The sequence below is a fragment of the Puma concolor genome, chromosome A3 (genome assembly GCF_028749965.1).
Source record: "Puma concolor isolate L17-30 chromosome A3, mPumCon1.1.hap2, whole genome shotgun sequence".
Lineage (NCBI taxonomy): Eukaryota > Metazoa > Chordata > Mammalia > Carnivora > Felidae > Puma > Puma concolor.
Window position 1 is genome coordinate 40,840,450 of NC_141669.1, and position 27,356 is coordinate 40,867,805.

The 27,356-nt window shown below is 48.0% G+C and overlaps 1 protein-coding gene across 4 annotated transcripts; it reads right to left on the reverse strand.

Moving 5' to 3' along the window:
* ELMOD3 (ELMO domain containing 3) lies at positions 1-27,348 on the reverse strand. 4 transcript variants are annotated; one of them, XM_086700706.1, is made up of 13 exons: positions 27,121-27,348; positions 26,419-26,447; positions 25,063-25,340; positions 20,396-20,473; positions 19,880-19,949; positions 15,695-15,763; positions 14,600-14,688; positions 12,536-12,659; positions 12,160-12,282; positions 10,192-10,322; positions 1,811-1,887; positions 1,421-1,548; positions 1-953 (listed from the first exon to the last, which is right to left on the reverse strand). In XM_086700706.1, the coding sequence occupies exons 3-13, from the start codon at positions 25,111-25,113 to the stop codon at positions 751-753; spliced, it is 1,143 nt and encodes a 380-aa protein (XP_086556832.1). In that variant the 5' UTR covers positions 25,114-25,340; positions 26,419-26,447; positions 27,121-27,348; the 3' UTR covers positions 1-750. The 4 variants fall into 4 exon arrangements, with proteins under 4 accessions (XP_086556832.1, XP_086556830.1, XP_086556831.1 ...); XM_086700704.1 differs by having other exon boundaries at positions 26,300-26,447; XM_086700705.1 differs by having other exon boundaries at positions 26,419-26,476.
* Between the last annotated feature and the right edge of the window lie 8 nt (positions 27,349-27,356).

Consider the following 27,356-nt stretch of genomic DNA (forward strand, 5'->3'; position numbering starts at 1 on the left):
CCTAGGACAATTCTTTTATTCAAAAACTGCCGATGTGTGAGCCTCTTCCTTCATCCAGGCCAGAAAACCATCCCTGGTGGCAACCGCACACCTTCATGGGGTGGGGTTTGTGCAGTAGTGGGGTGCCCAGCTGGTGGGCAGTGGGGATGGGCAGCAGTGGAGACACCCAGCCGAAAGGCGATTCTGTATCCTCAACAGCGGGGCTGAGGCATGGGGAGACGTGAGGGTGGGGTGAGTGCAAGGCCAGAAACCCCAGAGGGGCCCCATATCAGCCTGGTGGAGGAAGAGGAAGACCTGTTGCTCTGGTTCGTGCTGTCCCCTGTTGGCTGCTGCCACTGCTCCTCCCTTCGAATTCTAGCCACAGGGTCCCTGTCCTGTGGGCACCCGGGGCCTGAGAGCCTGCCGTCCAGGGAGTCAGAATTCTGGCACCTCTGTGTGGGCATATCTTTCGATGTGCAGATATGTAGAACATCCAGGTAGGGCTTTCCTGCCTCATGATCCGTTCACTCACTGGGATTACCTGGAAACCAACTCTAAAGTAGCTCAATTCCAATTATGGCAAGTTCATCGCTCTGGAGGCAGGTCTGTGGGGAATGGGATGAGTCTAACTGTCCCTAATGTCTCACACGGGTGAGGGTCCTTGGATTCGCCAAGGAGGTCCAGCCGGCATACACTTGGCATAATGTGCCAAGTGCCCTTCCAAAGCCCCCGTGGCCCAGCAGCTGGGTCTTTCTATCAGCCTCCGGTTGGTCAGATCAGCCGCGTGCCTTTGGATGAATGTGGTGGCAGGTCACACACGCCTGTGAAGGTGAGATCCCTGGAGTGAGAGGCTTGTGGCCCACAGCACTTCTGTGTTCCCAACAATGAGGCCTGTCCCTTTGACACTCCAGCCAGGTAGATTTCCAGGGTCTTGAGCAGCCGCCTCGGGCTCTTCTTGGCCAACACCTCCAAGTCTGGAACAGAGGAATGGAGAACAAAAGGCTTGAGGGGGCTTTGGGCTGCACACCAGTCCAGGCCTAGCAGCTCTGGGGGCACCCCCCAACCCAGACCCTGTGGAGAGAAGGGTGAAAGGGTCCAAGGTGGAGAGCTCTCCAGAGAGGGAGGCTGACGGACCAGGGAAGCCACAGGAACTGCACATTCTACCTTGACCAGGGCAGTCTCGACTTTGAATGGTCAGTCCACCCGATGGACCCAGCTTTTGATTCAGTAAATATGATCTGAGGTCAGAAAGGGAGGAGAGGTGGCAGGCTCCAGAGGGTGGGCTGACGGACACTTTGGGAAGCTGGAGTTTGAGAAAGTGTGAATGGGGGGGGGAGGGGGAGGGAACTGTAACCCAAACCAGTCTAGCAACTATCCTGGGGTCCCTGAACCTGGGGACCCTAGGAGTTCAGACCTCCTAGGTCAAGACAAAAGAGCACACCTTTGAGGACAAAGCCGCAGTCTGCGATGGTCTTCTGCTGAGTCCTCCAAACGTGTGCGAGGCGGAGGAAGGTGGCGGCGTAGAAGCTGTTCACCACCGGGATCACCTTTTGCTGCCGGTTGCACTCCCTATAGCACATGGGTGGGGGGGGGGGGGTGACCCGCCCCGCAGCAGACAAGCTGACAGCCAGGTGCCTCCTGCCCTCCATTCCCCCAGGGAGCCTTTCCTCAGGCAGCCTTCACCTCAGGGTAGGGTTGGACTCTGCTGGGACTGGACTCTGTTGGGGCTCTGGGAGAGGGGCTGGGAGAATGGGGCAGGGGGTGGGAGGGAACCAGGTTCTGCTGGGTGGCTCTCATCAGCTGGCTGGGGTTGACCAGCGTGGGGACTCACCTGGAGAGACATTCCTCCCTTAAGGCCTGGATTGCGATGCGGGTGATATTCACGGACATCAAACAGAAGGGGAATTGCTGGAATGGAGCGGGCACAGGGTCAGTGGCAGCCCGGCTCTTTACATGTTAGTTTCTACCGTTGCACATACCCAAGGACACCCCCTGAGGGGCACACACAGATCAGTACACTCCTTAGTTGGGAACAAGAGCCAAAGTCTCTTTATCCCATCTGCTTCCCCTAAGAAAAAGCCATTACATTATGATGCAGAACTGTGCTGTCCAGTAGGGTAGCAAGTAGCCACAAAGAGCGACTTAAATTAGTTAAAAATTAGGGGCACCTGGGTGGCTCAGTCGGCTAAGCGTCCGACTTCAGCTCCAGTCATGACCTCACAGTTTGTGATTCCAGCCCCGCATCGGGCTCTCCCAATCTCATCCCATTGAGCTTGGGATTCTCTCTCTCTCTCTCTACCCCTGCCCCACTTGTGCTCTCTCTAAATAAGTAAATAAACTTAAAATTCATATAAATTAGTTAAAAATTAAGCAAAACTAAAAATCCGACTCCTCGGAACACCTGGGTGGCTTAGCCGGTTAAGTCTCCGACTTTGACTCAGGTCATGATCTCATGGTTCATGAGTTTGAGCCCCATATTAAGCTCTATGCTGTCAGCACAGAGCCTGCTTCAGATCCTGTCTCCTTCTCTCTCTCTGCTCCCCCTGCTGGTTCTCTCTTTCAAAACAAACAAACAAACAAACAAACAAACATAAACAAAAATTCAACTCCTTAGTTGAAAAAACACTGAACTCCCGTGACGCCCAAGGGTCTCAATCGGTGAAGCGTCTGACTCTTGATCTCGGCTCAGGTCATGATTTCACAGTTATGAGATGAAGCCCCGAGTGGGGCTCGGCGCTGACAGCAGGGAGCCTGGTTGGAATTCTCTCTCTCCCTCTCTCTCTGCCCCTCCCCTACTCTCTCTCTCTCTCTCAAAATAAATAAGTAAACTTAAAATTTTTTTGAAAAACAAAACTGAAGTCCTGAGTCCTATTCGTTATATATAGAGTGCTCAATAGCCATCTGTGCTGAGTAGCTAGCTACTGTATTGAGCAGTGCCAATAAAGAACACTCCCTTCATTGCAGAAAGTTCTACACTGAACTATCTGACAGCACTGAACTGTAGACGGTCTTCTGGCTCCGCAAAGATTTTCCTTGGGGTCTTCATGACATCTGGGCTCCAGATCTTGGCCTGGACGCCTGCTGGCTGTGTGTCCTTAGGAAGGCCACCCAAACTCTATGAGACTTAGCTTTCCCGTTTCTTAGAACCAAAAAGGAAATAACATTGAGGACTGCGCAGGAAAGAGTTAACGCACCAGACCTGAGACTGCTGTCCTTAGAAAAACCTGCCTGCAAGGGTGGCCTTTGGCTGGCACCTGGGAACTTGGATTTTGGGAGGGTTTCCACCATCCCCTCAGGATGACTCATGTGCCTTAACTGTACAATGTGGTTTATGCTGAATATCTGCTTTTTCTCTGACTCTGGAATTTTGGTGTGTGCTACACAGAGGGTGTGTGCACGACTGCCCCCATAAAACCTTGGGTACTGAATCTCTAGTGAGCTGCCCTGGCTGGCAACATTTCCTGTGCTGCGTGATTCGATACTGGAGGAATTAAGTGTTTCCCGTGTGGTTCTACCGGAAGAAGACTCTTGGAAGGAAGCTCATGCCCGATTTCCCGTGGATTTGTCCCACGCACTCCTTCCCTTTGCTGATTTTCCTATAAATCATAGCTATGAGTGTGACTATAGGCCAAGTCTTGTGAATCTTCCCAGTCAATCATCGAACCTAGGGGTGGTCCTGGGGACCTTGACAAAAGGGCCAAGCTGGGTGGAGTCGAGTCACTATTCATTACAAAAATGCTATGAGATCGGTTTTATTACCTACAGTTCACATTTTCTATTATCTATTCCACAACCTACTCAGAGTTATCGTCGCGAGCAATTAGATCGCATATGCAAAATACTAAGCACAGTGCCGGCCTAAGGAAGTGTTAACAAATGTTCATAATTATCCTTTCCTCAACATGAGTAGCTGAGGTCAGCAGCAATGCATTTATACCTTCATGTATTGCCTACTTAATTACCATATATACTCGTATAAGATTGCTCCCTCCCTAGACTTTTTTCAGTCTAAAAATAAACACGGGAACAAGAATATGGTAGCAACATAATTAACAGAGGATCGAAACCCAGTGTTTGCTCACTCTTGAGAACACTGTTACCAAGCCCACTTACTAAAAAGCAGTGAAAAACTGGAATTCAGATCTAAATGCCTCCTTTTCTTCAGCAGTTCCTTGGCCCCTGACAAGTGTTGCCTAGAGCTAAAATACTATACTGAGGCTGTGTTGAGGAACGGACTGAAAGACAGCGGAGGAAGCCAGACCTGGACATTTTTGTCTGTCACATTCTGGCTTAACCACCTTTGAATACTGATGCAAAGAAGACCAGATCGTTTTTTGGGGTGGCTGCTGACATGGCTCCATCCCTGGAGATTCAATTCAGTAGTCTGGGGAGGGGCCTGGGCACCTGCACCCCCTAGGTGACTCTGAAGTGAGTTGCCGGCTGACGACTGCTGCTATGAGGAGCCCACTGCTGGGCTAGCTGTCAGGAGGTGTAGGTCCCAGGCCCCACTTCACCACTTACTAGCTTTACCTCTCTGACCCTCACATTTCTCTGCCTGGAAAAGAGATCTATAAGGATCATCTCTACCCTACCTCTTTGCAGGCCTGTCATGTTGGCGGAATGAAACAAGGCATGGAAAGTGCGCGGAAGGCTATTGAAGTGTGTATGTGAGCAAGCATTACCATAAGGTGCTTCCTCGCCTGCCAGCAAGTAGCCCGATGTGCCCTGCACCCCTCGGTGTCTGTGACAGCACCCCTTCTCCGCATGGTGTGGGCTAAACACTTCCATACTGCTGGGATTCGTGGGAGTCTGCCCCCCTACGCTGGCATTTGTACTTTTTTTTTTTTTTTTTTAACGTTTATTTATTTTTGAGACAGAGACAGAGCATGAACGGGGGAGGGTCAGAGAGAGGGAGACACAGATTCTGAAACAGGCTCCAGGCTCTGAGCTGTTAGCATAGAGCCCGACGCAGGGCTCGAACTCACGGACCGTGAGATCATGACCTGAGCCGAAGTCAGCCGCTCAACCAACTGAGCCACCCAAGCGCCCCGGCATTTGTACTTTTTTGCCAGTTCCCCTTTAGCAGGATGTACCGTGGGTACGTGGGGCTTTACGTTTCCCCTCAGGAGAGTACAGGACCAGCTGCTGGCAGAGCTTTGGCCCCCAGCTGTTACTCTGATCTCGCACACGCCTCCTGGAAAACGGTGTTTTCAAGGTTCATAAGGGCCTGAGGTGAAGCTTTACTTTAAAATCTTGGCATTGCTTTTACTTCAAGGAATTTTAAAATTAATCTGGGAGGGACCTTAGAATTGTTTAGGCCAAGGCCCTTATTTCATAGAAGAGCACGCTAAGGCCCGGAGAGGTTAAGTGACTTACATCATAGCCCCATAATAATACTGCAGATGGAACCAGGATCTAGCTTCCTGATACCAGCCCTCTTATTAGGTTAAACTGCTGTTCCATCTTACTGGCCAACATGCATATTGTGGAGTAAACATAAATCCCCAGTAAGTTCCATAAAGGCCAGCCAGTGAAGGGATGAGAAACGGACTGGTCAAAGCAGTCAGTCTGGGTCCGTGCAGATCAAGTACCCAGTACTCTCTCTCTCATCCTGCTGCTCCCTCTGCCTGGGATGTCCCTCCCATAGACATCTGGATGGCTTGCTCCCTCACCTCCCTCAAGCCTGTCCTTAAAAACAAATGAGGTATTCGGAGTTGGCAATACCCTCCACCCTGGCATCCATTTTCCTGTAGGCAGCTCTTACAACAGAGTTTTCGTACATCACAAGAAGGGAGACAATGAGGTCAGAGATAACTCATAGGAAATACCAATTAGCCGTGGGACCTTCAGCAAGTCATTTGGTTTCTCTGGGTCTCCATTTCCATGCCTCTAAAATGAGGGGCTGGATTGCTGAGGTACTCCTCAACTTCAAGAGAGGGGACCACGGCATAAGCTACCAGGTACGGTTCTCAAACTTACCCCAGACATTACCTCCCTGCATCGTGAAGACCACAGAACATGCCCACATTCTCACCCTGTGAGGCCCCTGATATATCTCAAGACCAGATACTTGTGAAGTCCCACTCTTGCCTCTTCCAGTGTTTCCTGGAACAGACAGGCATAAGTGAAGCCTTAAAACTTAATGGGTGCTTTTCCTCCCAAAGATACAGAGATATTCAGTAGACATCAGAAATGTAAAACTGCCCCAGGGGGCGCGTGGGTGGCTCAGTTGGCTAAGTATCGGACTCTTGATATTGACTCAGGTCATGATCATACAGTTTGCCTCAGGTTCTGTGCTGACAGTGTGGAGCCTGCTTGGGATTCTCTTTCTCTCTCTGTCTCCTCTGCCCCTCCCCGCTCACACACACACACACACACACACACACACACACACACACACACACTCACTCTCACTCTCTCTCTCTCTCTCCAAATAAATAAATAAACAATTAAAAAAAAGAAAAAGAAAGAAAGAAAAAGTGTCCCAGTGGCAGGAACCATATGATAACTTGTTTTGTATTCAAGAAGTTTTGGATGAAAAAAGGGATCCACCTAAGACACACATATACACACACTAAAATAAAATAAATTAAAAATTAAAAAGGCATCTACTTTACTAACAGTTGTGTGTGTGTATGTGTATGTGTGCCCTCATGCACACACAGATATGTATTCAACTGACTTTAAAAACATAAGATGTATTTATGTATGTATTATTACACATAACATGTATAACGTGTATTTTTACTCACGGAAATCAATTACATTGAGGGGCACTTGGGTGACTCAGTCTGTTAAGTGTCTGATTCTTGATTTTGGCTCAGGTCATGATCTCACAAACCATGAGATCAAGCCCCGTGTCCACGCTAACAGTGCAGAGCCTGCTTAGGATTCTCTCTCCTTCTCTCTCTGCCCTTCCTTGCTTGCTCTGTCTCAAAATAAATAAACTTCCAAAAAAATTTTTTTAAGTTATTTTGATAACACTCACTGAATGGCTGTTGCTTGGCACTTTACATAGTTTATCTCTAACTTAGAATAATTCTGCAGGGTTGGAATTACTTTCTCATTTGACAAGAAGGAAGAAATTGAGATTGTGAGAACCACAAAACACGGCCAGCCACACTGTTACTGCAATGGTCTGTTTTGGCAACTCAGGCCTGCCCACCTCCAACCCTCTAGGGTAAGATGATCTGATGCAAGTGTTGCAGGTCTGATGCTCAGCCACTGTTCTTGGGCTCCCCTCCCTCAGGCAGTATCAAAGCACACCACCTTCCTGCACCAGGGCTGGGACAGGTACACTCGCCTCCGTAGACCTCCCCTATCAGGGCTGGGAACGAACCTGTAGCACATGTGTGTATTCCGGGCTCTGTCCACAGAGAGGGCCTGGAAGGGTCAGAACTTACTAGCAGTGAGAACACCTGGCCCTCAACGCTTGCTTTCTAAATGTCATTCTCCAACTAAAAGAGCAAGAGCTCCTTAGAGAAGTGGGTGATTCCAGGCCTGGAAATCATATGGGGAAAATACAAGATGAGACCAGAGCATTTTCTGCAGTCCAGAAAGCTAAACAGTGCTCAGAAAAGGGCACACTGTAAGGGCACAGGTGCCCACCTGAAAGAGCTCCGAAAATGGCCGAAGACCTTGAAACAATGTGAGCAACAAAATAAGTAACGATACTATTGGGTTATAACCCATAGAAAAAGATAAATATCTATATACGCTGATATAAAAACAGAGTATTTGCGCAGTCTCAAAGTATCTTCCCCAAGACAGTTACTAATTACAAAGGGGAAAAATAATAACTCTACAGTGTAGAAACCTGGCAGACACCTTAACCACATGATCAAGGTTAACCTTACCAGCAGTAAGACATGTTGGCATTACGTGCTCCTGAGCTGAGGCACAGAGAAGGCCACTGCTCTTTTGTGGTGCTCTTACCAAACATGCATAACCTCAATATAAAATTTGTATGGCGGAGCGTCCAGGTGGCTCAGTCGGTTGTGTCTGACTCTTGATTTTGGCTCGGGTCATGATCTCAAGACTTGTGAGATTGAGCCACGTGTTAGGCTCTGTGCTGAGCATGGAGCCTGCTTAGGATTCTCTGTCTCTCTCTCTCTCTCTCTCTCTCTCTCTCTCTCTCTCTCTCCCTCTCCGCCTCTCCTGCACTTGTGCTCTCTCTCAAAATAAGTGAATGGACACTTAAAAAGTAAAATAAAATTTGTATGGCAGACTGAACCCCCCAACCTTGCTCTCTCTTTTCTATTTCAGTTGATGGCCACTCTATCTTTCCAGTTGCTCAGATTAAAAATCTTTTTTTCTCACACCCATAATCAATCCATCAGAAAAATATGCTGGTTCTATTTTCTTTCTTTCTTTTTCTTTCTTTCTTCCTTCCTTTCTTTCTTTCTTTCTTTCTTTTTAAAGCAAACTCTCCCTCCAACATGGGCCTTGAATTCATAACCCCAAGACCAAGAGTCACATGCCCTTCCAACTGAGCCAGCCAGGTACCCCAACTAGCTCTACTTTCTTAAGCCCATACGCTCAAGATCCCATATCCAGAATCTGACTACTTCACAACACCTCCTCTGAAAACACCCATCATCTCTGACTGGATTATAAAAGCTCTCCCTACAGACTATTCTCAACCTAGCCACTGAGAGGATACATTTAAAAATGTTGAGTTGCATCATGTACTCCAGGCTGCTGAAAACCCTCACTTTATTCAGAGTAAAATCAAAAGTCCTCATCATAACCTACCAGGCCCTCTGCCATCTGGTCCCCGTTAGCTGTATGACCTCCCTCCCGACTGTTCTCCCGGGCTCCTTCCACTCCAGCTGGTTTCCTGCTATCCCTTCACATGCCAGACATACTCCTTCCTCAGCACCTTTGCTCTTGTCACTCCCTCTGCGTGGAGTGCCCTCCCCCAGGTGAAGGGCCAACACCTTCACCTCCTTCAAGGTCTAGTTTAAGTCCCTCCCTCTCATGAGAGCTACCTTGAGCACCCTAACCTTACCCTACTTGTTCTTTCCCTTTAGCACTTACCACCTTTGGGCATACTTGATCATTCCTTTACATGTTAGTCTCACTGCCTTGTCTTCTGTGCTAGAAGGATCTTTACTTTGTCCTCTGATGTATCCCAAGCACTAAGCACAATAAGTAGCATACGGAATGCTGAATAAAAATTTGTTTCGTGGGGGCCCCAGTCAGTTAAGCTCAGTCAGTGAGTGTCTGAGTCTTGATTTCGGCTCAGGTCATGATCTCACAGTTTGTGAATTCGAGCCCCGAGTCAAGTTCTTCACTGACAGCACAGAGCCTGCTTAAGATTCTCCCTCTCCCTCTCCCTCTGCCTTTCTCCTGCTCAGTCTCTCTCAAAATAAATACATAAATAAATAACTTAAAATTTTGTGTATAGTGGATAAATTCCATGTTCCATGCATCTGGCATAGATGAATGGCAGGAAACAGGTCAAATTTGTTTTCTAAAATGGTGGGATGGTGCACCTAGATGGCTCAGTTCATGGAGCATGCTAGTCTTGATCTTGGGGTTATGAATTTGAGCCCCAAATTGGGTGTACAGATTATTTTAAAGTAAAATCTTTAAAAAAAATAAACAAAACAAAACAAAACAAAATGGTAGAACTACCACCTTTTACTACCTGGGAAAAACGTGAAACCTAACTCCAAAGAAGGCTTGGACAGACCGAGGGCTACAGGAAGCCACTTCTGGCCTGTCAGTAAGACCATGTGTCACCTGACCCTCACAGGCAAATCTCCTCCTCTGGGGCACATAAAGACTAACTCTTCTCCTTTAGGGTCAGGAGAACCTACTAATACTGTTGAAGGGATTTCCTCAGGGAGGGTAATGAGTTGACACATTAATATCACAGCTACGCCTAGCGCTTCCATATACAACCTCATTTAATTTTCCCAACTGTCCAGCTGAAGTGTTCGTGATTTCCATTCTATGGATGAAAAAAACCAAGGCTCTGAGGAGTTAAAGCACTTGCTTGAGACACAGGCTAACAAGTGGTAGAGCTCAGATTCCAGCGCAGGTCAGGCTGGCGGGGGAAGCCTGGTCCTGGTTTGGCCCCAGTTGTCCTGAGAGCCCTCAACCACTAGAGACAGCCCCCGTGAGGCTCTCCTGATAGCTCAGGAGCATCATGCACCCGGATCCTGGGTCCACAGCCCTTTCTCTGGCTTCCCAGCAAAGCCCCACCTGGATATGGTGACGAGACAGGCGGAAAATCTCCTGGGCCATCAGCAAAGTCTTCGAGTCCATCACCAGGTACAGCAGGTGCAGGAGGGCAAGGAAGCCTGCTCCTCTCAGGTCTGTGGCCGGATTCGCTCCTGCAACAGAGATGAGGACATGGAGGGTGATGGCGAGCAATGCCAAATGAAGTCCCTCCTCCCGTGGGCTTCAAGGACTTGATTACCTTTGCTACAGGCCAAGTGGGGAGTCTAGACTTCCATCCCTGCCTGACTGTAACAAGGTGCCCCTTAGTTCCACCAAGGTAGTTTCAGCAAACTGGGAGCTGGGAGTGAGCCCCCCTACCCTTGCGATGTCAATGAAGTCTACATGGGACTCCTGTAATGAGTCATGTAATTTGGTACCTGTGCCCCTCTTAGCCAGTGGCATCAGCGGAGGCCGAACAGGGTGCCTGGGTGGTTCAGTCGGTTCAGTGTCCGACTCTTGGTTTCAGCTCAGGTTATGATTTCACGGTTCCATGAGTGAGTTTGAGCCCCATGACAGGTTCCGCACTGCCAGCAAGGAACCTGCTTGGGATTCTCTCTGTCTGTCTCTCTCTTGCGCGCTCTCTCTCTGCCCCTCCCCTGCTCACGCTGTCTCTGTCTCTCTCAAAATAAATAAATAAACTTAAAGAAAAAAAGAGTACATTTATCTTGATGAGCACTGAGTACTAGATGGAATTGTTGAAACACTATTATTATACACCTGAAACTAATTTATCACCAGCAGGACTACTTTAGAAAATGGCTAAAGGAAGTTCTTGAAAATGAAAGGAAATGATAAAAGAAGAAATCTCAGAATATCAAAAAGGAAGACAGAGCAATGGAAAGAGTAAACATACGGGCAAATACAGCAGACTTTGCTCCTCCTTTTGAGTTTTTAAAATTGTTTGATGGTTAAAACAAAAATCCTAACACTGACATGATTTTCATTGCATATGGAGGAAAATTTTAAGATAATTATATTATAGATGAGGGAGGATAAAGGAATTTAAACATGTTGTCAATGCCAATGGACCAATTAGTTATAGGTATGTAAAATTTCCTATTTATTTTATTTTCAGAGAGAGAGAGAGAGCGAGCATGTGCACACACAAGTGGGGAAGGGACAGAGAGACAGGGAAAGAGAATCCCAAGGGCTTGAACCCATGAACCGTGAGATAATGACCTGATCTAAAATCAAGAGCAGGGATGTTTTAACTGACTGAGCCACCCAAGTACCCCTAAAACTTCCTTTTTTTTTTCTAATTTTTTTTTTTTAATGTTTATTTATTTTTGAGACAGAGAGAGACGGAGCATGAATGGGGGAGGGTCAGAGAGAGGGAGACACAGAATCTGAAACAGGCTCCAGGCTCTGAGCTGTCAGCACAGAGCCTGATGCGGGGCTCGAACTCACGGACCGCGAGATCATGACCTGAGCCGAAGTCGGCCGCCCAACCGACTGAGCCACCCAGGCGCCCCTAAAACTTCCTTTTTAAATGAAGACATTTTCCTATTCTATATAAATGTAACTTGATACGATTTTGAAAAAAGAGTTGTATGATCCCAAAATAGCTGAAATCATTTTGTTTCACTCAAAAAATAAAATAGCATAAAGCAAAATTTTTATCTGTGTTAAAAGGAATGAGGAAAAAGAAAACACTAGATTCCAAATCCTATCACTCTGATGCTTTCTGTCTCACTTAGAGTAAATGTTTGACAATGGCCTGTAAGGCCACAAGTGATCTTTTCACTTCAGTCACACTCCTTGCTACTTCTCAAGCATAGTGAACATGCTCACCTCAGGGCCTTTGCATTTCCCATACCCCCTTCCTGGAATGCTTCCCCCCAAGATATCCAGTCTCAGGGTGTTGGCATGATAGGAAGAAGACTGTCTGGGCTCTTGCTCTAGTGGTGGAATCAGGGGTCAAGGAAAAGATGAACCATTCCTGTCTCTTACCCTGAAAGCCCAGATCTTCCCAGTGGTCTCCGTAGAGGGCACAGTCAAACTTGGAGCCAGTCAGCTTCTTATAGATGGTCTGGAGGACTCGGCCATGCATTGGGTCTTGGTTATCCAGGCCACCTACCCAAAAACACATCCCGCCCCCCCCCGTCGGATTGCTGGCCTCTGAAGGGATGACTGAGTGTTTCTCAGAAAATGGTTGATACAAGGTAGATCTGGACTGTACTCGTCACTGTGTTCTCCCCCATTTTCATCCCGCGGCTCCCGCTCTCCCCCACGACATGGTACATGAAAGACCTCTGGCTTAGCCTCAACAACAGGTGGGCAAACAGTGCTCTCTGCCTGACCACAGATGCAGCACCCGTGCACTCACACTGAGCAATGGTCAGGACCAAGTCCCTTTCTTCACGGAGGCCCTGGTGGAGCTTTGGAGGACCGAAGAGGCAGTGCCGGAGGGCAGCGAGCCCAGTCCTTCGAATAGTTGGCTGAATTCTTTTCTGGGGAGGAAATCGCAGGCAATGAGCAGAGGGCTGAGTTCACCTGCTTGTTTGTTTGTTTGTTTGTTTGTTTGTTTATTTATTTATTTTTTTAAATTTTTTTTTTCAACGTTTTTTATTTATTTTTTTGGGGACAGAGAGAGACAGAACATGAACGGGGGAGGGGCAGAGAGAGAGGGAAACACAGAATCGGAAACAGGCTCCAGGCTCTGAGCCATCAGCCCAGAGCCCGACGCGGGGCTCGAACTCACGGACCGCGAGATCGTGACCTGGCTGAAGTCGGACGCTTAACCGACTGTGCCACCCAGGCGCCCCATTATTTTTATTTATTTTTTTAATTTTAGGGAGAGAGAGGGATAGCATGAGCAGGGGAGAGGGGCAGAGGGAAAGAGAGAATCCCAAGCAGGCTCCATGCTCAGTGCAGAGCCCGATGCAGGGCTCGATTCCACAACCCTGGGGTCATGATCTGAGCTGAAATGAAGAGATGGACGCTCAACCAACTGAGCCACTCAGGCGCCCCTCTGAGTTCACCTGCCTTAATAAACTGACCTTTAGGATCAGTACAGGGACTGTTCTTGCAGAAAGAAGTAGCTCCCCCAACTACCTGGCTGGGCTGTGGGCCAGTGAAAGGGGGTCGAAGCTGTGAAACACCTGCTCAATCTCTGGAGACAGGCTCTTCTGGCCCCCAGGATTTTTGTGAGTAGGAAAGAGATATAGGCATTATTAGCCCGTTGTCTGCATTTGCTCCTCCGGGTTTCTCCAGAGCTACCTATTCCACCGACCGCCAAGGAGGCTAGAGATGGCTGACGCGGGGACCCCCGCTTTGGTCTGACAGAAGCCAGGCCAGGTTTCCCGGCAGGGCCGCTTTCCCTTTTGTAGGTCTATCTCTTTCTGGAAAGAACATAAATTATAAAGTTTCACAGGTCCTCTCAACTTCCAGGGTGAGGGAGCCAGCGGGGAGGCGTGTTTAGTGGGGACTTTTTTGGAGCCGGATACCTGAGGGGTAGCTGGAGCGTTCTGTCCATACCACAACCAGCACCTCCTAAACCAGGTGGTGCTGACTTATGCCTCAAGGGCCACTGCAGCAGGTATTAGAATTTTCTGGTTTTGGTAGCTTCTGGCTCTCTGGGTCCTAAAAACCAACCTGATTCTTGTCTTTGCAGCCTTTCTTAAACCTGGTTTTAGGTTGAAGATCTGCAATCACAATCCTCTAAAATTACTCGTAGTCACTCAAGATGCTCCAGAAAGCCCTCGAGCTTTTATTCTCCTCAATGTTTTTAAAATTCTCCTCGGGGCGCCTGGGTGGCTCAGTCGGTTAAGGGTCCGACTTCAGCTCAGGTCACGATCTCGCGGTCCGTGAGTTCGAGCCCCACGTCAGGCTCTGGGCTGACAGCTCAGAGCCTGGAGCCTGCTTCTGATTCTGTGTCTCCCTCTCTCTCTGCCCCTCCCCCGTTCATGCTCTGTCTCTCTCTGTCTCAAAAATAAAAAATAAACATTAAAAAAAAAAATAAAAAAAAAATAAAATTCTCCTCAATGTTTTAAAATCCTCACATATTTTTAAAATTCTCAAATCACTTCTGGTTCCCTGAGGGAACAGAAGATTTTTCTACAATGGCCATGGATTACTCAGCTTTCTAGACAGGATGCCTTGCTTCCCTAAGGAGCCATCTAGCATTTGATTCCAGAGGAAGAACAGGGAGCTGCAACACAGACCTCTGGATGACAGGGCCATAAGAACTCTGGGGCACAGTCCCCAAAAGGCCACTGGGGTCCTGTATGAAGCATGGGTCCTTAGCTACCCCTGATTCTGTGCTCTAAGATTTCTTAGGTGAGGTAGGGTCCTCAACCGGAAGCTTCAATCTAGCTTGCCCAGTGTGGGATAGAAACCTGGGCCCCGGGAAGAAGGTGCTTTGCCTGAGACCCCAAAAGTACTTTCATACCTTGAAGGAAGAGAGGTCCACAGTCTGGAAATGCTGCAGGGCTTCATTGAAGGAGATTAGCTGCCCAGGCTGGTCTGAGCTGGCCTGACCTATAGCAAAGGGGAAGACACTCCAGGATTTATAACAGTAGTCATTCCATCCGCGAACATTTACTGAGGGCCCTCTGGTTGTCACCTCTAAGCCAAAAGCTGGCCTTCAGTTGCAAACGTCAGATACCTACAGCTAAAACCAATTCTTTTTCAAGGGGCTACCATTATCTGCTGGGCCAGCTCCCTTTTAAGACCAGGCTGTTCAGAGGCTTGCCAGGCTGACCTCTGCAGCTGAGTAGGGACAGATCTGACCTGCGGGGGGTGGGGGAGGGGGGGTCCCTAAATTCCACTCATCTGTGAGGAGGCAACTCACTGACTGGAGTAGGTGCCCCTGTGGGAGCATGCCAAGGTCTGTTTAGGGGCCTTTCCTAACTGCTACTTTGCCCCTTCTCACACCCTGTATGTGAATGACCCCCTTTCTGTCCTTTGGTACTGTCCACAGGGAATTAATTATCAGTTAGCAAATATAGGTGATGACTGATACAGTCCATTGTAATGACTTTTCAGGAGCCCCAGGGAAACTCAAGCCAGGTATGGGTCCCAGTTCTACCCTCTTATAGCTCCATCCAAACCTGTCAAAAAAGGAAGTGAGACCATTTTCACCCAGCCCTCAGAGCCATCCAGCAGGTGGCTTCAGCCCCTATCTCCAGAGACCTCCCCGTACAGTGAACAACCTTAGGCAGGGACCCTGGCTGCTGGCCTCCATCCTTCTGCCCAATCTCATCACCCTGCAGAAGTTGACCCTGGCCAAGGTCCTCCCTGTCTTCTCTCAGGTGTGAGTGGATGGCAGCCCTTTCCCCATGGCATTCGTCCCCATTTCCTCCAGAGGCAGAATGTCATCATCTCTGGATTTGGGAAGATATTTTATTCTATGTCAAAGGGCTAAAATGAAAATGCTCAGTAATTGTCTCCTAATCTCAGAGTCACAAAAATGTTAGCCACACATGTGGATGGCACCCTTCCTAGCAGCTGGGCTGTGTGGAGACAGTGCCGTTCCCGTGGTTACCTGTCTCCGTCCGGATGTTGTCCACAGCTTCCCATTCTTCTTGGGCTCTGAGCACCTCCACACTCACAGCTGTAACAGTGAGAAAGGGAGACCCTCTGAGATCTAGGTATATCTGGATCGCTGCTGCAGCCCCCGCCTTGGTTGCCTGTCTTGGATCTCATTGCCCTCAGGTACCCTCTCCACACGGCTGCCAGTGTGAATGTTCAAAAAGGCAGCCCCCTTTGATGTCAGCCCCCTGCTCAAAACCCTCCAGGGATTCTCCATAATTCTCAAGATAAAACCCAAACTCTTCAGCACAGCATCTAAATACGTTCACAGTCTGGGTCTCTCTTGCATCTCTAGCTGTCCCGTAGGGCATGCAGAATCCCTCCACACCTCCCACCTTCGGTGCCTCTGCACAGACAGTTCTGCCACCGCAAAGTCAGCACCCCAGTTAACTCTGATGCCGGCCCTCACCCACACACCTTCTTTGACTTCATTAAATCTGGATTGGGAGTCACTCCTCTGTAAACTCCTGACACCCAGTGCTCGTCAGTGCTGGAATGGTCTCTCCCACTACACTGGGAGCTACATGAGGACAGGGTTCTCCAGAACCTAGCTCAGTGCCTGACCCAGGGCAGGTGTTCAACAAATGTTTGCTAAATGAATGAAAGCACTGGAAAAGCAGGAGAAAACAAGCAGCAAGATAGGTTCTCTATAGCCACCACCCAGCCCTTTCTCCAAACCACAGCTGTCACTCTTTAGCCCAGACTGCTGGTGGCACGTCCTGCCGCGGGCTTTTCCCGTTTGCGAGAGAGGAAATCAACAAATAATGGAGAAAACAGAGACACTTGAGTCCAAGACCCCAAATCACGACCCCTCCAGCCTCTACCTCCAGTGGTAAAAGTGAGGGGGCAGCTCCTCTCGGCCATGCAGTCTTGACTGAGGATAGCACAGGACAATTAACTGTTTTGAAAATATACTTGCTAATAAAATAAAATCAATAAAATGCTACCAGAAACTCAAACCACTAACAGATATCGAGGAAGAGAGTGCTGCTGGGAAGCCATGGAGGGCTGTTACTGACAGCACACTCCAGAGCCAAGTGCCGGCGGGCACCTTCCCTCTGCCGCTCCCCAGCGGTGCTTCCGTGGGCGAGGCACGGACTATGTGCCATCACTCACTGCCACGAGGAGGGGCGTGACTCCTTAGCTTCTCAGGGCAGAATGTGGCCCAAAGATGGGTACTCAGTATGTGTCAGCTAGTATTACTGACAGTCCTGGGTTCAGGTCCAGGGGAGCAGTGGGTAGTGGCAGCAGGGGACATGGGTCTGGATTTCTAGGAAATTCAATCTTGCCAGCCCCCGTCTGGAGTGGACTGGGACCCCGAGCCTCAGGGCTCCCAAGCTAGATCACTTCACCAGGATACAGACTGTCTGACCTTGGATGGTGAAAAAAATAAAACTTCCTTCCAGCATGCTGGACCCCGGGGAGATGCAAAGGAGGGAGAAAGCGGTTGAACAAAGAGAAGAGTGGAGTGGCAGTGGGGACTGCTCATTATGGTGCTGACAAGGGCCTCGTCACCCCTCACCCTCACCAACACCCAGCTTCACGGACTCTTCACACCACAGGCCCTCGTTCCAAGCAACTTGGTCAACTTTTCACCCCACATACCCTCACCTACCAAGAACTTGCCAGAAGCTTGTGAGTCAGGAGGAGAAACCTCACCAGGAAGGTGTACGAATCTGCTGAGATTGCAGGTTGGTCAATAGGAAATATAAGGTCCCAGCCGGCAACTGCACTCCGGTGCCTAAACACTGGGGACAAATGTCCAAGGCACGCAAGAGCATCTCCTCCCCTTCCTCTTGGAACCAGGGAGACTCCTCCTCCATCCAAAGATGATCCTGACATTAAATACTAATGCCCCCCTGACTAACAGAAAAAAGTGGAGGCAAAACACAAATCTTCAGGATAGTGAATGCAGCTCACATTAGCACAGGTCTTTATCTTTCTTCCTCTTTCAACTGCCTCCTTTATTTGGGCTCTCTTTCACTTACACAGGAAACAGCATTGCTGAGTTAGTAAGCTTGCTTATCTATCTATCTATCTATCTATCTAATTTTTTTTTTCAACGTTTATTTATTTTTGGGACAGAGAGAGACAGAGCATGAACGGGGGAGGGGCAGAGAGAGGGAGGAAACAGGCTCCAGGCTCTGAGCCATCAGCCCAGAGCCCGACGCGGGGCTCGAACTCACGGACCACGAGATCGTGACCTGGCTGAAGTCGGACGCTTAACCGACTGCGCCACCCAGGCGCCCCATCTATCTATCTAATTTTTAAAGATTTTATTTTTTCAATGTTTATTTATTTTAAGAAGTTTCTGTCTTTTTAAGTTTATTTTTTAAAATTTATTTTGAGAGAGAGAGAGAGAGCACGTGTACAAGTGGGGGAGGGGCAATGAAAGAGGGAGAATCCCAAGCTGGCTCTGCACTCAGCATGGAGCCCAACACGGACCTGAACTCACAGAACGTGAGATCATGCCCTGACCTGAAATCAAGAGTCGGACGCTTAACTGACTGAGCCACCCAGGCGCCCCTAAATGTTTATTTTTGAGAGAGAGAGAGGGAGGGGCAGAGACAGAGGGAGACAGAGGATCTGAAGCAGGCTCCACGCTGACAGCAGAGAGACTGATGTGGGGCTCGAACTCACAAACTGCAAGATCATGACCTAAGTCTAAATCGGACGCATAACTGAGCCACCCAGGCGTCCCCAAAATTTTATTTTTTTAAAGTAATCTCTATACGTGAGGCTCGAACTCATGACCTCAAGATCAAGAGTTACACAGTATGTCTGAGCCAGTCAGGTGCCTCATAACCCTATCAATTTAAATGAGCTGAGAGCAATCTGAAGAAAAGTGTAATCATTCAATGCGATTAAAAATATCTGGCATATAGCTGCCAGTTGTACTGAAATATAAAATATTTTAGCATTTAAAGCAAGATGTCTAATAAATGTTAGGTTTGTCATCACACAGTGAAGATAAAATTCTGGGTTTTTTAAAATGTTTGTTTTTGAGAGAGAGGGAGAGAGAGACAGAGTGTGAGTGGGGTAGGGGCAAAGAGAGAGAAGGAGACACAGAATCCGAAGAAGGCTCTAGGTTCTGAGCTGTCAGCACAGAGCCCGACATGGGGCTCAAACTCACAAACCATGAGATCATGACCTGAGCTAAAGTCGGATGCTTAACCAGCTCAGCCAACTAGGCACCCCAAAATTCTTTTTCTTTTTTAAATGTTTATTTATTTTTAAGAGACAGCACGAGCGGGGCAGGTGCAGAAAGTGGGGGACAGAAGATCCAAAGTGCGTTCAAACTCATGAACCACAAGATCAAGACCTGAGCCGAAGTCAGATGCTCAACTGACTGAGCCACCCAGGTGCCCTGTTAAAATTCTATTAGAAGAAACTTCATAGATCTCCAAATAGTTTTTCTACATTAGAATATTTTTAGCAAGCCCCATATTTCTGGAGATTATATTTTCAGTTTGCGGAATTTAAAGATGACAATACAATGAGATTTATAGTCTGTGTGCTAAGCACTTTACCTTACTTAGCTCACTTATTCCTTACACAATTCCTGTTACACAGCAATTCTGTCTGATGCACGCCCAGCTTCATAGATAAAGTAAGTAAAGGTTAGAAGGTTAAGAAACGTGGCTCATGATCCTATAGCTGGTGGGCAGAAGCAGCACTTAACCCAGAGACATGGGATTCCAGAATTGGTGTTTCTCAACTATGAGTGGGCATTTCTGTGTCATAAATCAGCAAGTGAAATGAGCTTTAAATACAGTACATGAGAGAATCATAAAGCCGATAAAATAGGATACTTTCTCTAAGGCTTTTCACATGCACTGAAATCATTTTATTGTCACAGTATCCCTCTGAGGATAAAGGAGGCATTGATATTCCCACTGTAGACACAAAGATGATATGACTTGCCTAAAAGTACACAGTAAGCCACGAGCAGAGCTAGATCAGGACTCAAGCCTTTTGACTCCTAATCCAGAGTTGATTCTAATTTTCCTTGAAGAATGATAAATCTATCAAGTTGTATAGGACAAGTAGTGAAAGAAGTACAAATGATGAAGAATAGACATGGGGAGCTCTGACTTGGGTCCCACCCAGGCTCCAAGGGCCCTGAAGGGGACCTTACCACCTGGCTCCCATCCATTCGCTTCTGCAGTCAGGGCCCGGAGGATGCCATGGTTCTTCAACTCTGAGATCTGTAGGGGCAGCTGACCTTTAGTGTGAGGGCGAATCCACACCCCTCCGTCCACACAACCAATTCCCACCCTTGGAACTGGAGACCAGAAGGATGGGTTGATTAAAGCCAATCTTAAAAGAGAAGCACATGGAAAACTCCCGCTCTGATGTACAAGTTGCGCGATGTGGGGACAAGCATGTGCTCTCCTTGAAGAGTAAATAAAACTTCACGTCACTCCATTGAGACTGTGGTGTGCCTTTGGTATTCCCACTGCACTTTACAGTCTGCTTCACTAGCGCAATTATCTTACTGGCTAGAGGTTGTTTTGCAAGTTTGTGCCCCACACCTCTGCTCCCAAGTGTGAGTTCCTGGAAGCAAGGTCTGTGCCGTGCTGTGTGCCCGGCACCACAAACTCGCAACAAAAGCCTGCATTGGCAGGAGGTACTGGAGTTGGGTGATACGTACAGGAATTCCTCTGAAAGCCTGAAGAACACTGTTTTCCTTGTCATATGGTGGAGGACACACAGCACACACACTTTCAACCTGTAAGACAAAGCAGGATCAACCTCTTGGGCACATATAGGTCTTCCAAAGTTGACAGCTTAAATGTCACACCTTTTCGCAATACCACACACACAAAAATGGCTGAACTCCTGAGAAGTCAACTACAAGGAACACTGTAAGGGAAAACTTCTGCTTCATCTGGTTTTTTGGGTTTTTTTTAAATTTTTTTTTAACGTTTATTCATTTTTTGAGAGACAGAGAGAGACAGAGCGTGAGCGGGGGAGGGGCAGAGAGAGAGGGAGACACAGAATCTGAAGCAGGCTCCAGGCTCTGAACTGACAGCACAGAGCCCGATGCGGGGCTCGAACTCGCAAACTGCGAGATCATGACCTGAGCCGAAGCCGGATGCTCAACCGACGGAGCCACCCAGGCGCCCCTGCTTAATCTCGTCTTAAGAAAAACTGCAAAAAGCTTAGTTAATGCTATCTCGGATTTCTTGGCTCCGTGAAACATCTCAGGGCTCTGAGTAAGTAAAGCTCAGTCAGGCAGTTCCCTTACCTTTGGCTAAACCTTGCCCCATCAGAGGGTAAAAAAAACCACTTGACCAACTTTTGCAATTCAGATTACCAATACAGGGCTAATTTTACTAATAATGTTGGAAATAAAATCCTACAAATCAGTTAGGGAAAGAAACCCGACCCAGTAGAAAGACGGGCATGGATATGGACAGCTTACAGAAAAGGAAACACGAATAGTACTGAAACATACAAAAAAAATGCTCAACCGCACTCATAAGAGAAAGGTCAGGGGCACCTGGGTGGCTCAGTCAGTTAAGCAACAGACTCTTGATTTCAGCTCAGGTCATGATCTGATGGTTCGTGAGCAGAGCTTGCTTGGGATTCTCTCTCCCCATCTCTCTGTCCCTCCCCCGCTTGTTCTCTTGTTCTCTCTCTCAGAATAAATAAATAAACTTAAAAAAAATATGAGAAATGTCAAATAAAACTACTCTGAGATTGGGGTGCCTGGGTTAAATGTCCAACCTCAACTCAAGTCATGATCTCACAGTTCATGAGTTCGAGCCCCGCATCAGGCTCTGTGCTGACAGCTCAGAGCCTGGAGCCTGCTTCGGATTCTGTGTCTCTCTGCCCCTCCCCTGCTCGCACATTGTCTCTCTCAAAAATAAATAAACATTGGGGCGCCTGGGTGGCTCAGTCGGTTGAGCGTCCGACTTCGGCTCAGGTCATGATCTCACAGTCTGTGAGTTCGAGCCCCGCATCGGGCTCTGTGCTGACGGCTCAGAGCCTGGAGCCTGCTTTGGATTCTGTGTCTCCCTCTCTCTCTGCCCCTCCCCCGCTCATGCTCTGTCTCTCTCTGTCTCAAAAATAAATAAAAACATTAAGAAAAAAAATTTTTTTTAAATAAAAAATAAAAAAAAATAAACATTAAAACAAAAAAATTTTTAAAAATCTACTCTGAGATAATATTTTTCACTTATCATATTAGCAAATATCAAAAAGTGTGATAACACGCTGTGTCGGCTAGCAAACTAACTGTGTCGGCTAGCAAACTAAGTGTTAGAACACTCTGAACGGTAAACTGTTTCCATCCCTACAGCTTGATAATATCTGACAGAATCAGATACACTTTGTGCATTTTGGGTCTGCAACTGCATTCTAGGAATTTACCCAACAGATATACTTGTCCGTGTGCAAAATGACATGCTTATAGCACTGTTCACAGTAGCACTGTTTGTAATGGCAAAAGGCTAGAAAAACCCCAAATGCCCACTAAAGGACTAGCTAAACAAATGAAAGCACATTAACTCAACGAGATCCAATATAGCCATAAAGAAAATGAATAAGAAAGTACTTTGTGGACAATATGGAACGATCCACGTGATATATCAAGTGAAAAAAGCAAAGGGCAGAGTATATATGCTATTTTACCATGTGTATTTTCAGAAAATACACAAATACATTTGCTTTGCTCTGCCAAGACGTTGTCCAGAATTATACCCAAAGAAGCAGTGACTTGGCCTCCAGAAGAAAACTGGGTGGCCGGGGCACAAGAGTAGAAGGCAGTTTTTTCACTATAGATACATCCTCCATGCTTTTTGGAGTCTGAACCATGTGAATGTGTTATTTTCTCTAAAATAAATAAAAGAGGGGCGCCTGGGTGGCTCAGTTGGTTAAGTGTCTGACTTTGGCTCAGGTCATGATCTCACGGTTTGTGAGTTCGAGCCCCGCGTCGGGCTCTGTGCTGACAGCTTGGAGCCTGGAGCCTGCTTCGGATTCTGTGTTTCCCTCATTCTCTGCCCTCCCCCACTAGCGTTGTCTCTCTCTCTCTCTCAAAAATAAATAGACATTAAAAATTTTTTTTTTTTAATTTTTTTTCAACATTTATTTATTTTTGGGACAGAGAGAGACAGAGCATGAATGGGGGAGGGGCAGAGAGAGAGGGAGACACAGAATCGGAAACAGGCTCCAGGCTCTGAGCCATCAGCCCAGAGCCTGACGTGGGGCTCGAACTCATGGACTGCGAGATCGTGACCTGGCTGAAGTTGGACGCTTAACCAACTGCGCCACCCAGGCGCCCCTAAAAATTTTTTTTAAATAAACACAAGAAACTAATTAAAACTAGTAAAAAAAAAAAAATCAGTGCTTTTGTCAAAGCTGTAGAATTCCAGCTTATTCTGTTACTCTAATCCTTCTCACATACGTTTGCCAACTACTACTCCTTAAACAGAGCTTTGATTCTTTTATGACGAGGACACAGGAATGGCTGCCGAAACACACCATGGCTGAAAAAACTCCTCTGTCGCTGGCCTCATGATGCCCCCTCATGAATTTTTTTTTGACAGTGTTTACTTATTTATTTTTAAAGATGGGAGAGGGGCAGAGAAAGAGGGAGAGAATCTCAAGCAGGTCAGCCCAGCCCCGACATAGGACTCCACCCCATGAACTGTGAGATCATTACCTGGGCCGAAATCAAGAGTCAGCTCCTCAACCAACTGAGCCACACAGGTACTCCGATGCCTTCTCACCGTTATTGCCCACTTCGCCCCCGTGAACACCCTTGCTGTAGTTCCTCTCGCCTCCATCCCTCTGGTTGTGTGGTTTTCCTCCAGAATACGCCCCTACCGCCACCTCTTGCGTCCTCCGGCCCCTTTAAGATCAGCTGCATCTCCTCAAGGTGGCCCACCTTACCCACTGGGGCCACACTACAAGGGTCTCTCCCCTTCTCTCAGCCCTGCAGCCAGTCCTGTGGGCGGCACAAGCTCCCTGCCAAAGGCCCGCATGATGAGGAAACAGCTCTTCTGAGTTGCTTCCTCAGGGCTGACAGTACGACAAACCTGCTTACAGCCAGAGTCTGGACATTTAGACAGGGACCCGGGCTTAGGATTCCTGCTACGAGTGCCTGCTTTGCTTTTTCTGGGGCATCTTTGAAAATAATCACTTAGAGTTGAGCCCAAGAGAAGTCAGTGACCTCCACCTTATGAGCAATAGGGGTACTTGCTCATGATCTGGTACTGAGGACCACCCTTACCTAGGCTCCCTGCCCCCTCTGCACATTCACCCCTGCCGCGTTTCTGGGGTCTGTAAGTAGTAAGTCTTGTGACTCCTTCTTTGTGAGTATGCTGAAATTGTACCTAGAGTTTTTTTCTTGTTTTAATGTTTATTTATTTTTGAAAGAGTACAAGTGGGGCAAGGGCAGAGAGAGGGGGGGACAGAGGATCTGAAGCAGGCTCCGTGCTGACAGCAGCGAGTCCAATGCAGGGCTCCAACTCACAAACCGTGAGATCATGACCTGATCTGAAGTCAGACATTCAACCGAATGAGCCACCCAGGTGGCCGGTACCTAGAATTTTTACTTCCCCCCAACACAGTCTATCTTTAAATCACACTCTGCTGCTTTGAGTGGAGGAATCTTCTCTTATACTTCTTTCCTGTTTCTGACACCCATTAGCAGAGTATTTGGCACAAAATGCGTTCTCAAAAATATGTGATGATTCATTATGCTGAACAACTCCCTGTAGGGGTCTGTGTACTCAGGATTCATTTCATCCTTCCTTTCCCTCTCCAATTCAGTCCCTTCCAGTGGCCAAAGGCTTCTCTCTGTAGTAGAGTAGAGAAAACCTTCCTGGACTCCCAAAGCAAAGGCTTTATCCCAGAGGCTAATAAATCCCACAGGGTCCCTGTAAGACCATTTCTGGACAAGGGAGGGAGAAAGGGAGGTAGAGTCAGCTTCCAGACTCACAAGTCATCACCCTGGACTCCGAGTCCTGAGGATAATCAAGCCAAAGCATATGTGTGGCAAAGGGTCAATACAGTAACAAACTGATGAGTCACAAATACCTTGGGGGATTCCTCATTGAACTTCTTCTCTCACCCAAGCAAATCCAAAACAAAATCCCATGACCCACTTAGAACACAAGCTACCAGCAAAGGCAACTGACCCAGAGGTGAATGAATAGAAGCTTCTCCTAATAGAACAAAGAACATTATAATGAAAGTTTTCCTGTAACATTTCGAAAGTTCTACATTCTAGTGATACATCCTCTGTGTTACCACTATTAACAATATATCCCCAACCAACACCTTCTTCCCTAAATCGAAGTACTTGCTTACCTGTCCATCTCTTAATTCTTTCTCATGGAAAGAGCAAGAGTTTTCATTCATGATTCAAAGTCATTTGTTAAGTGAGCTTTGTCCTTGGGCTCAGAAAGGAGTTTAATAAGGATTAGAAATATGGAGAAAGCCTGACACCCAACTGTTCCGCCTTTGCCTTCCTTCTTGGCAGTCATTCAGGCTAAGAGTAGGAAAACAGTCCCTGTGTGCCATCACCAGGGTGTGGGAGGTTTCCGCGAGTACTGAAAGAAGTCCCTGAAGTCTCTGAAGTCTCAGCACTGTTAAAAAAAAAAAAAGAAAAAAAAGAAAGCTAGTTTCATCATTCGGTAAAGCCTCTGTTAAGAAAAACTGACTTTAAAAATTTTTAAGCAAGAAACTTACTCTGAATAAATCAGCTGCTTTAGCCAAATCCTAACTCTTACTATCCGTGCCACCCGATGACAAGAAGGGGATGGTGTAGGAGTCTGAGGGTTGGATTCTCAAGTGTCCAGAAGGCAGAAGCACCGCTGTTAAGTGGTAGGGTCAGTTCTAACCATGAAGTCACTGGGATTTGGGGGCAACTTATCAAATGGTGGCATCCTGGTGGGTGGTCTTAGCTGAAATGCTTAGGCTTTGCTTAAGTCTCAGACACGGGTTGGGTCTGGGGGCTTAGAATACTAGGCCTGGTTCCTATGATGATAGAAAATCAAAATCCAACACGTTGCCTTGCCAGTGAACGCCAATATGGTACATGTTAGCCAGTGTGGCTAACTCTAAGGCGGTCATCCTACAAGCCCGCCTTGGGAAGGGGGCTGGACAGGCCCATAACCTACCATGGAGGAGCTAGACATCATGGATGCCTGTTATAACAATCTGGATCGTAGGTGGGCAGACAGTCCACCACTGACTGACAATCACGCTTCACAGATGTGGGTAACTTAGGAAGGAGGGTGGCCTCTCTTTGAAGTCAGCTCCCCACTGTGGGAACATGATCCGGATTCCCTAAGAACTGGCTGCCAATAACAAACTAGAATCTCTGCCAAGATGCACTGATTCCCAGCACCAAGAATGGGAATATTTCCTGGCTATTAGGCTGGACGTTTGGGTAACTCTAATTAAGGGGGGAGGACAGTGTTCGGTGGTCATGGTACCTCAGGAATTAGCTCTCTCTCACTGTATCCTCTGAGGTCTCAGCATCTGGTTCCCTTTCCTTTCCCTTCTCCTTGACCTCCATGACACCATATAACAAAACACTCACACATCAGCCAACGCTGGGAAGGTGACAGGCAGGTATGGTAAGAGCGACATCAAGCAGCCTCTTCTGTTTCTGTGTATGAAATGAATCAAGCAGCTAGAAGTATGACCGGCTTCACACACCTGCTAGTGCCTCAGGTCTGGCTGGAACTCTGGGGGCTTCAACAGGTACAGTTAGTATCTGTATCAGAGACAGAAAAGAGCAAAAATTCTGTCAAATAAGCAAGTAATGGAAGTTAAGAAGTCACTCCCAGCAACATTAGGCTAGTTCCTTATAGTTGGGCCCAAGGAAATGGCCTTGCTCTAAGGACGGATCCTTTACCAAATTAAGGATTTATGGTGCACCCACTTTAGGCAAGGAGCTACATTAAGGGATATGATTTTCAAACTTCCTGCTGGAGCTTTCACTCTCTGAATAGGTATTTAATACAGTAACTGGGTCCATACGTTAAATACAAATGACCACGTAGGTCTGACAGTCCTTCTTTAATCCTTTCATCAGGCTTGTCGCTGGCAGCTCCCCGACCCTCACTACCCCACGGAAGGAGGGTAGGTGCTGTGGGGCCCCAACCTGCGGCTTGGGGGCGCCTCCAGGCCCCCGCCGCAGGCAACGCCATCCACGGGGCCGCCGCGGTCGAGGGCTGAACGATTGGCCATCGCGGGATGGGGATGGGGTGGGGGCACAGGGTTGGGTGCTCGCCGGCTGTGACTCGCGATCTCAACAGGAATCTCACTCCATCAAGAAACCCCGCCAGACTGGGGCTGTGTGGATTCCGGACGGAAACCTCCTCGCCACTAGGTACTGAAAACAGGTAAGCAACTTGCCTCGGGTCATTCGGCGAGCCCTCGGCAGAGCGCGGACCAGAACCCAGGCATCCTGGGCCCCGGGCGGGATTCTCTCTCGGGCCTGCAGCTCCCAGGCTGGTCTAGGTCCGGGACGACCATCTCCACTCCACGCGTCCTCCGCAGAGTTGGGGGCTCGCGGGCCGCGGCCAAGGCTCCCGGGCCTTCCCAGTCTCCGTCAGCCCCCGGCCGCCCCTCCCCGCGCGTGCGCACGGCGT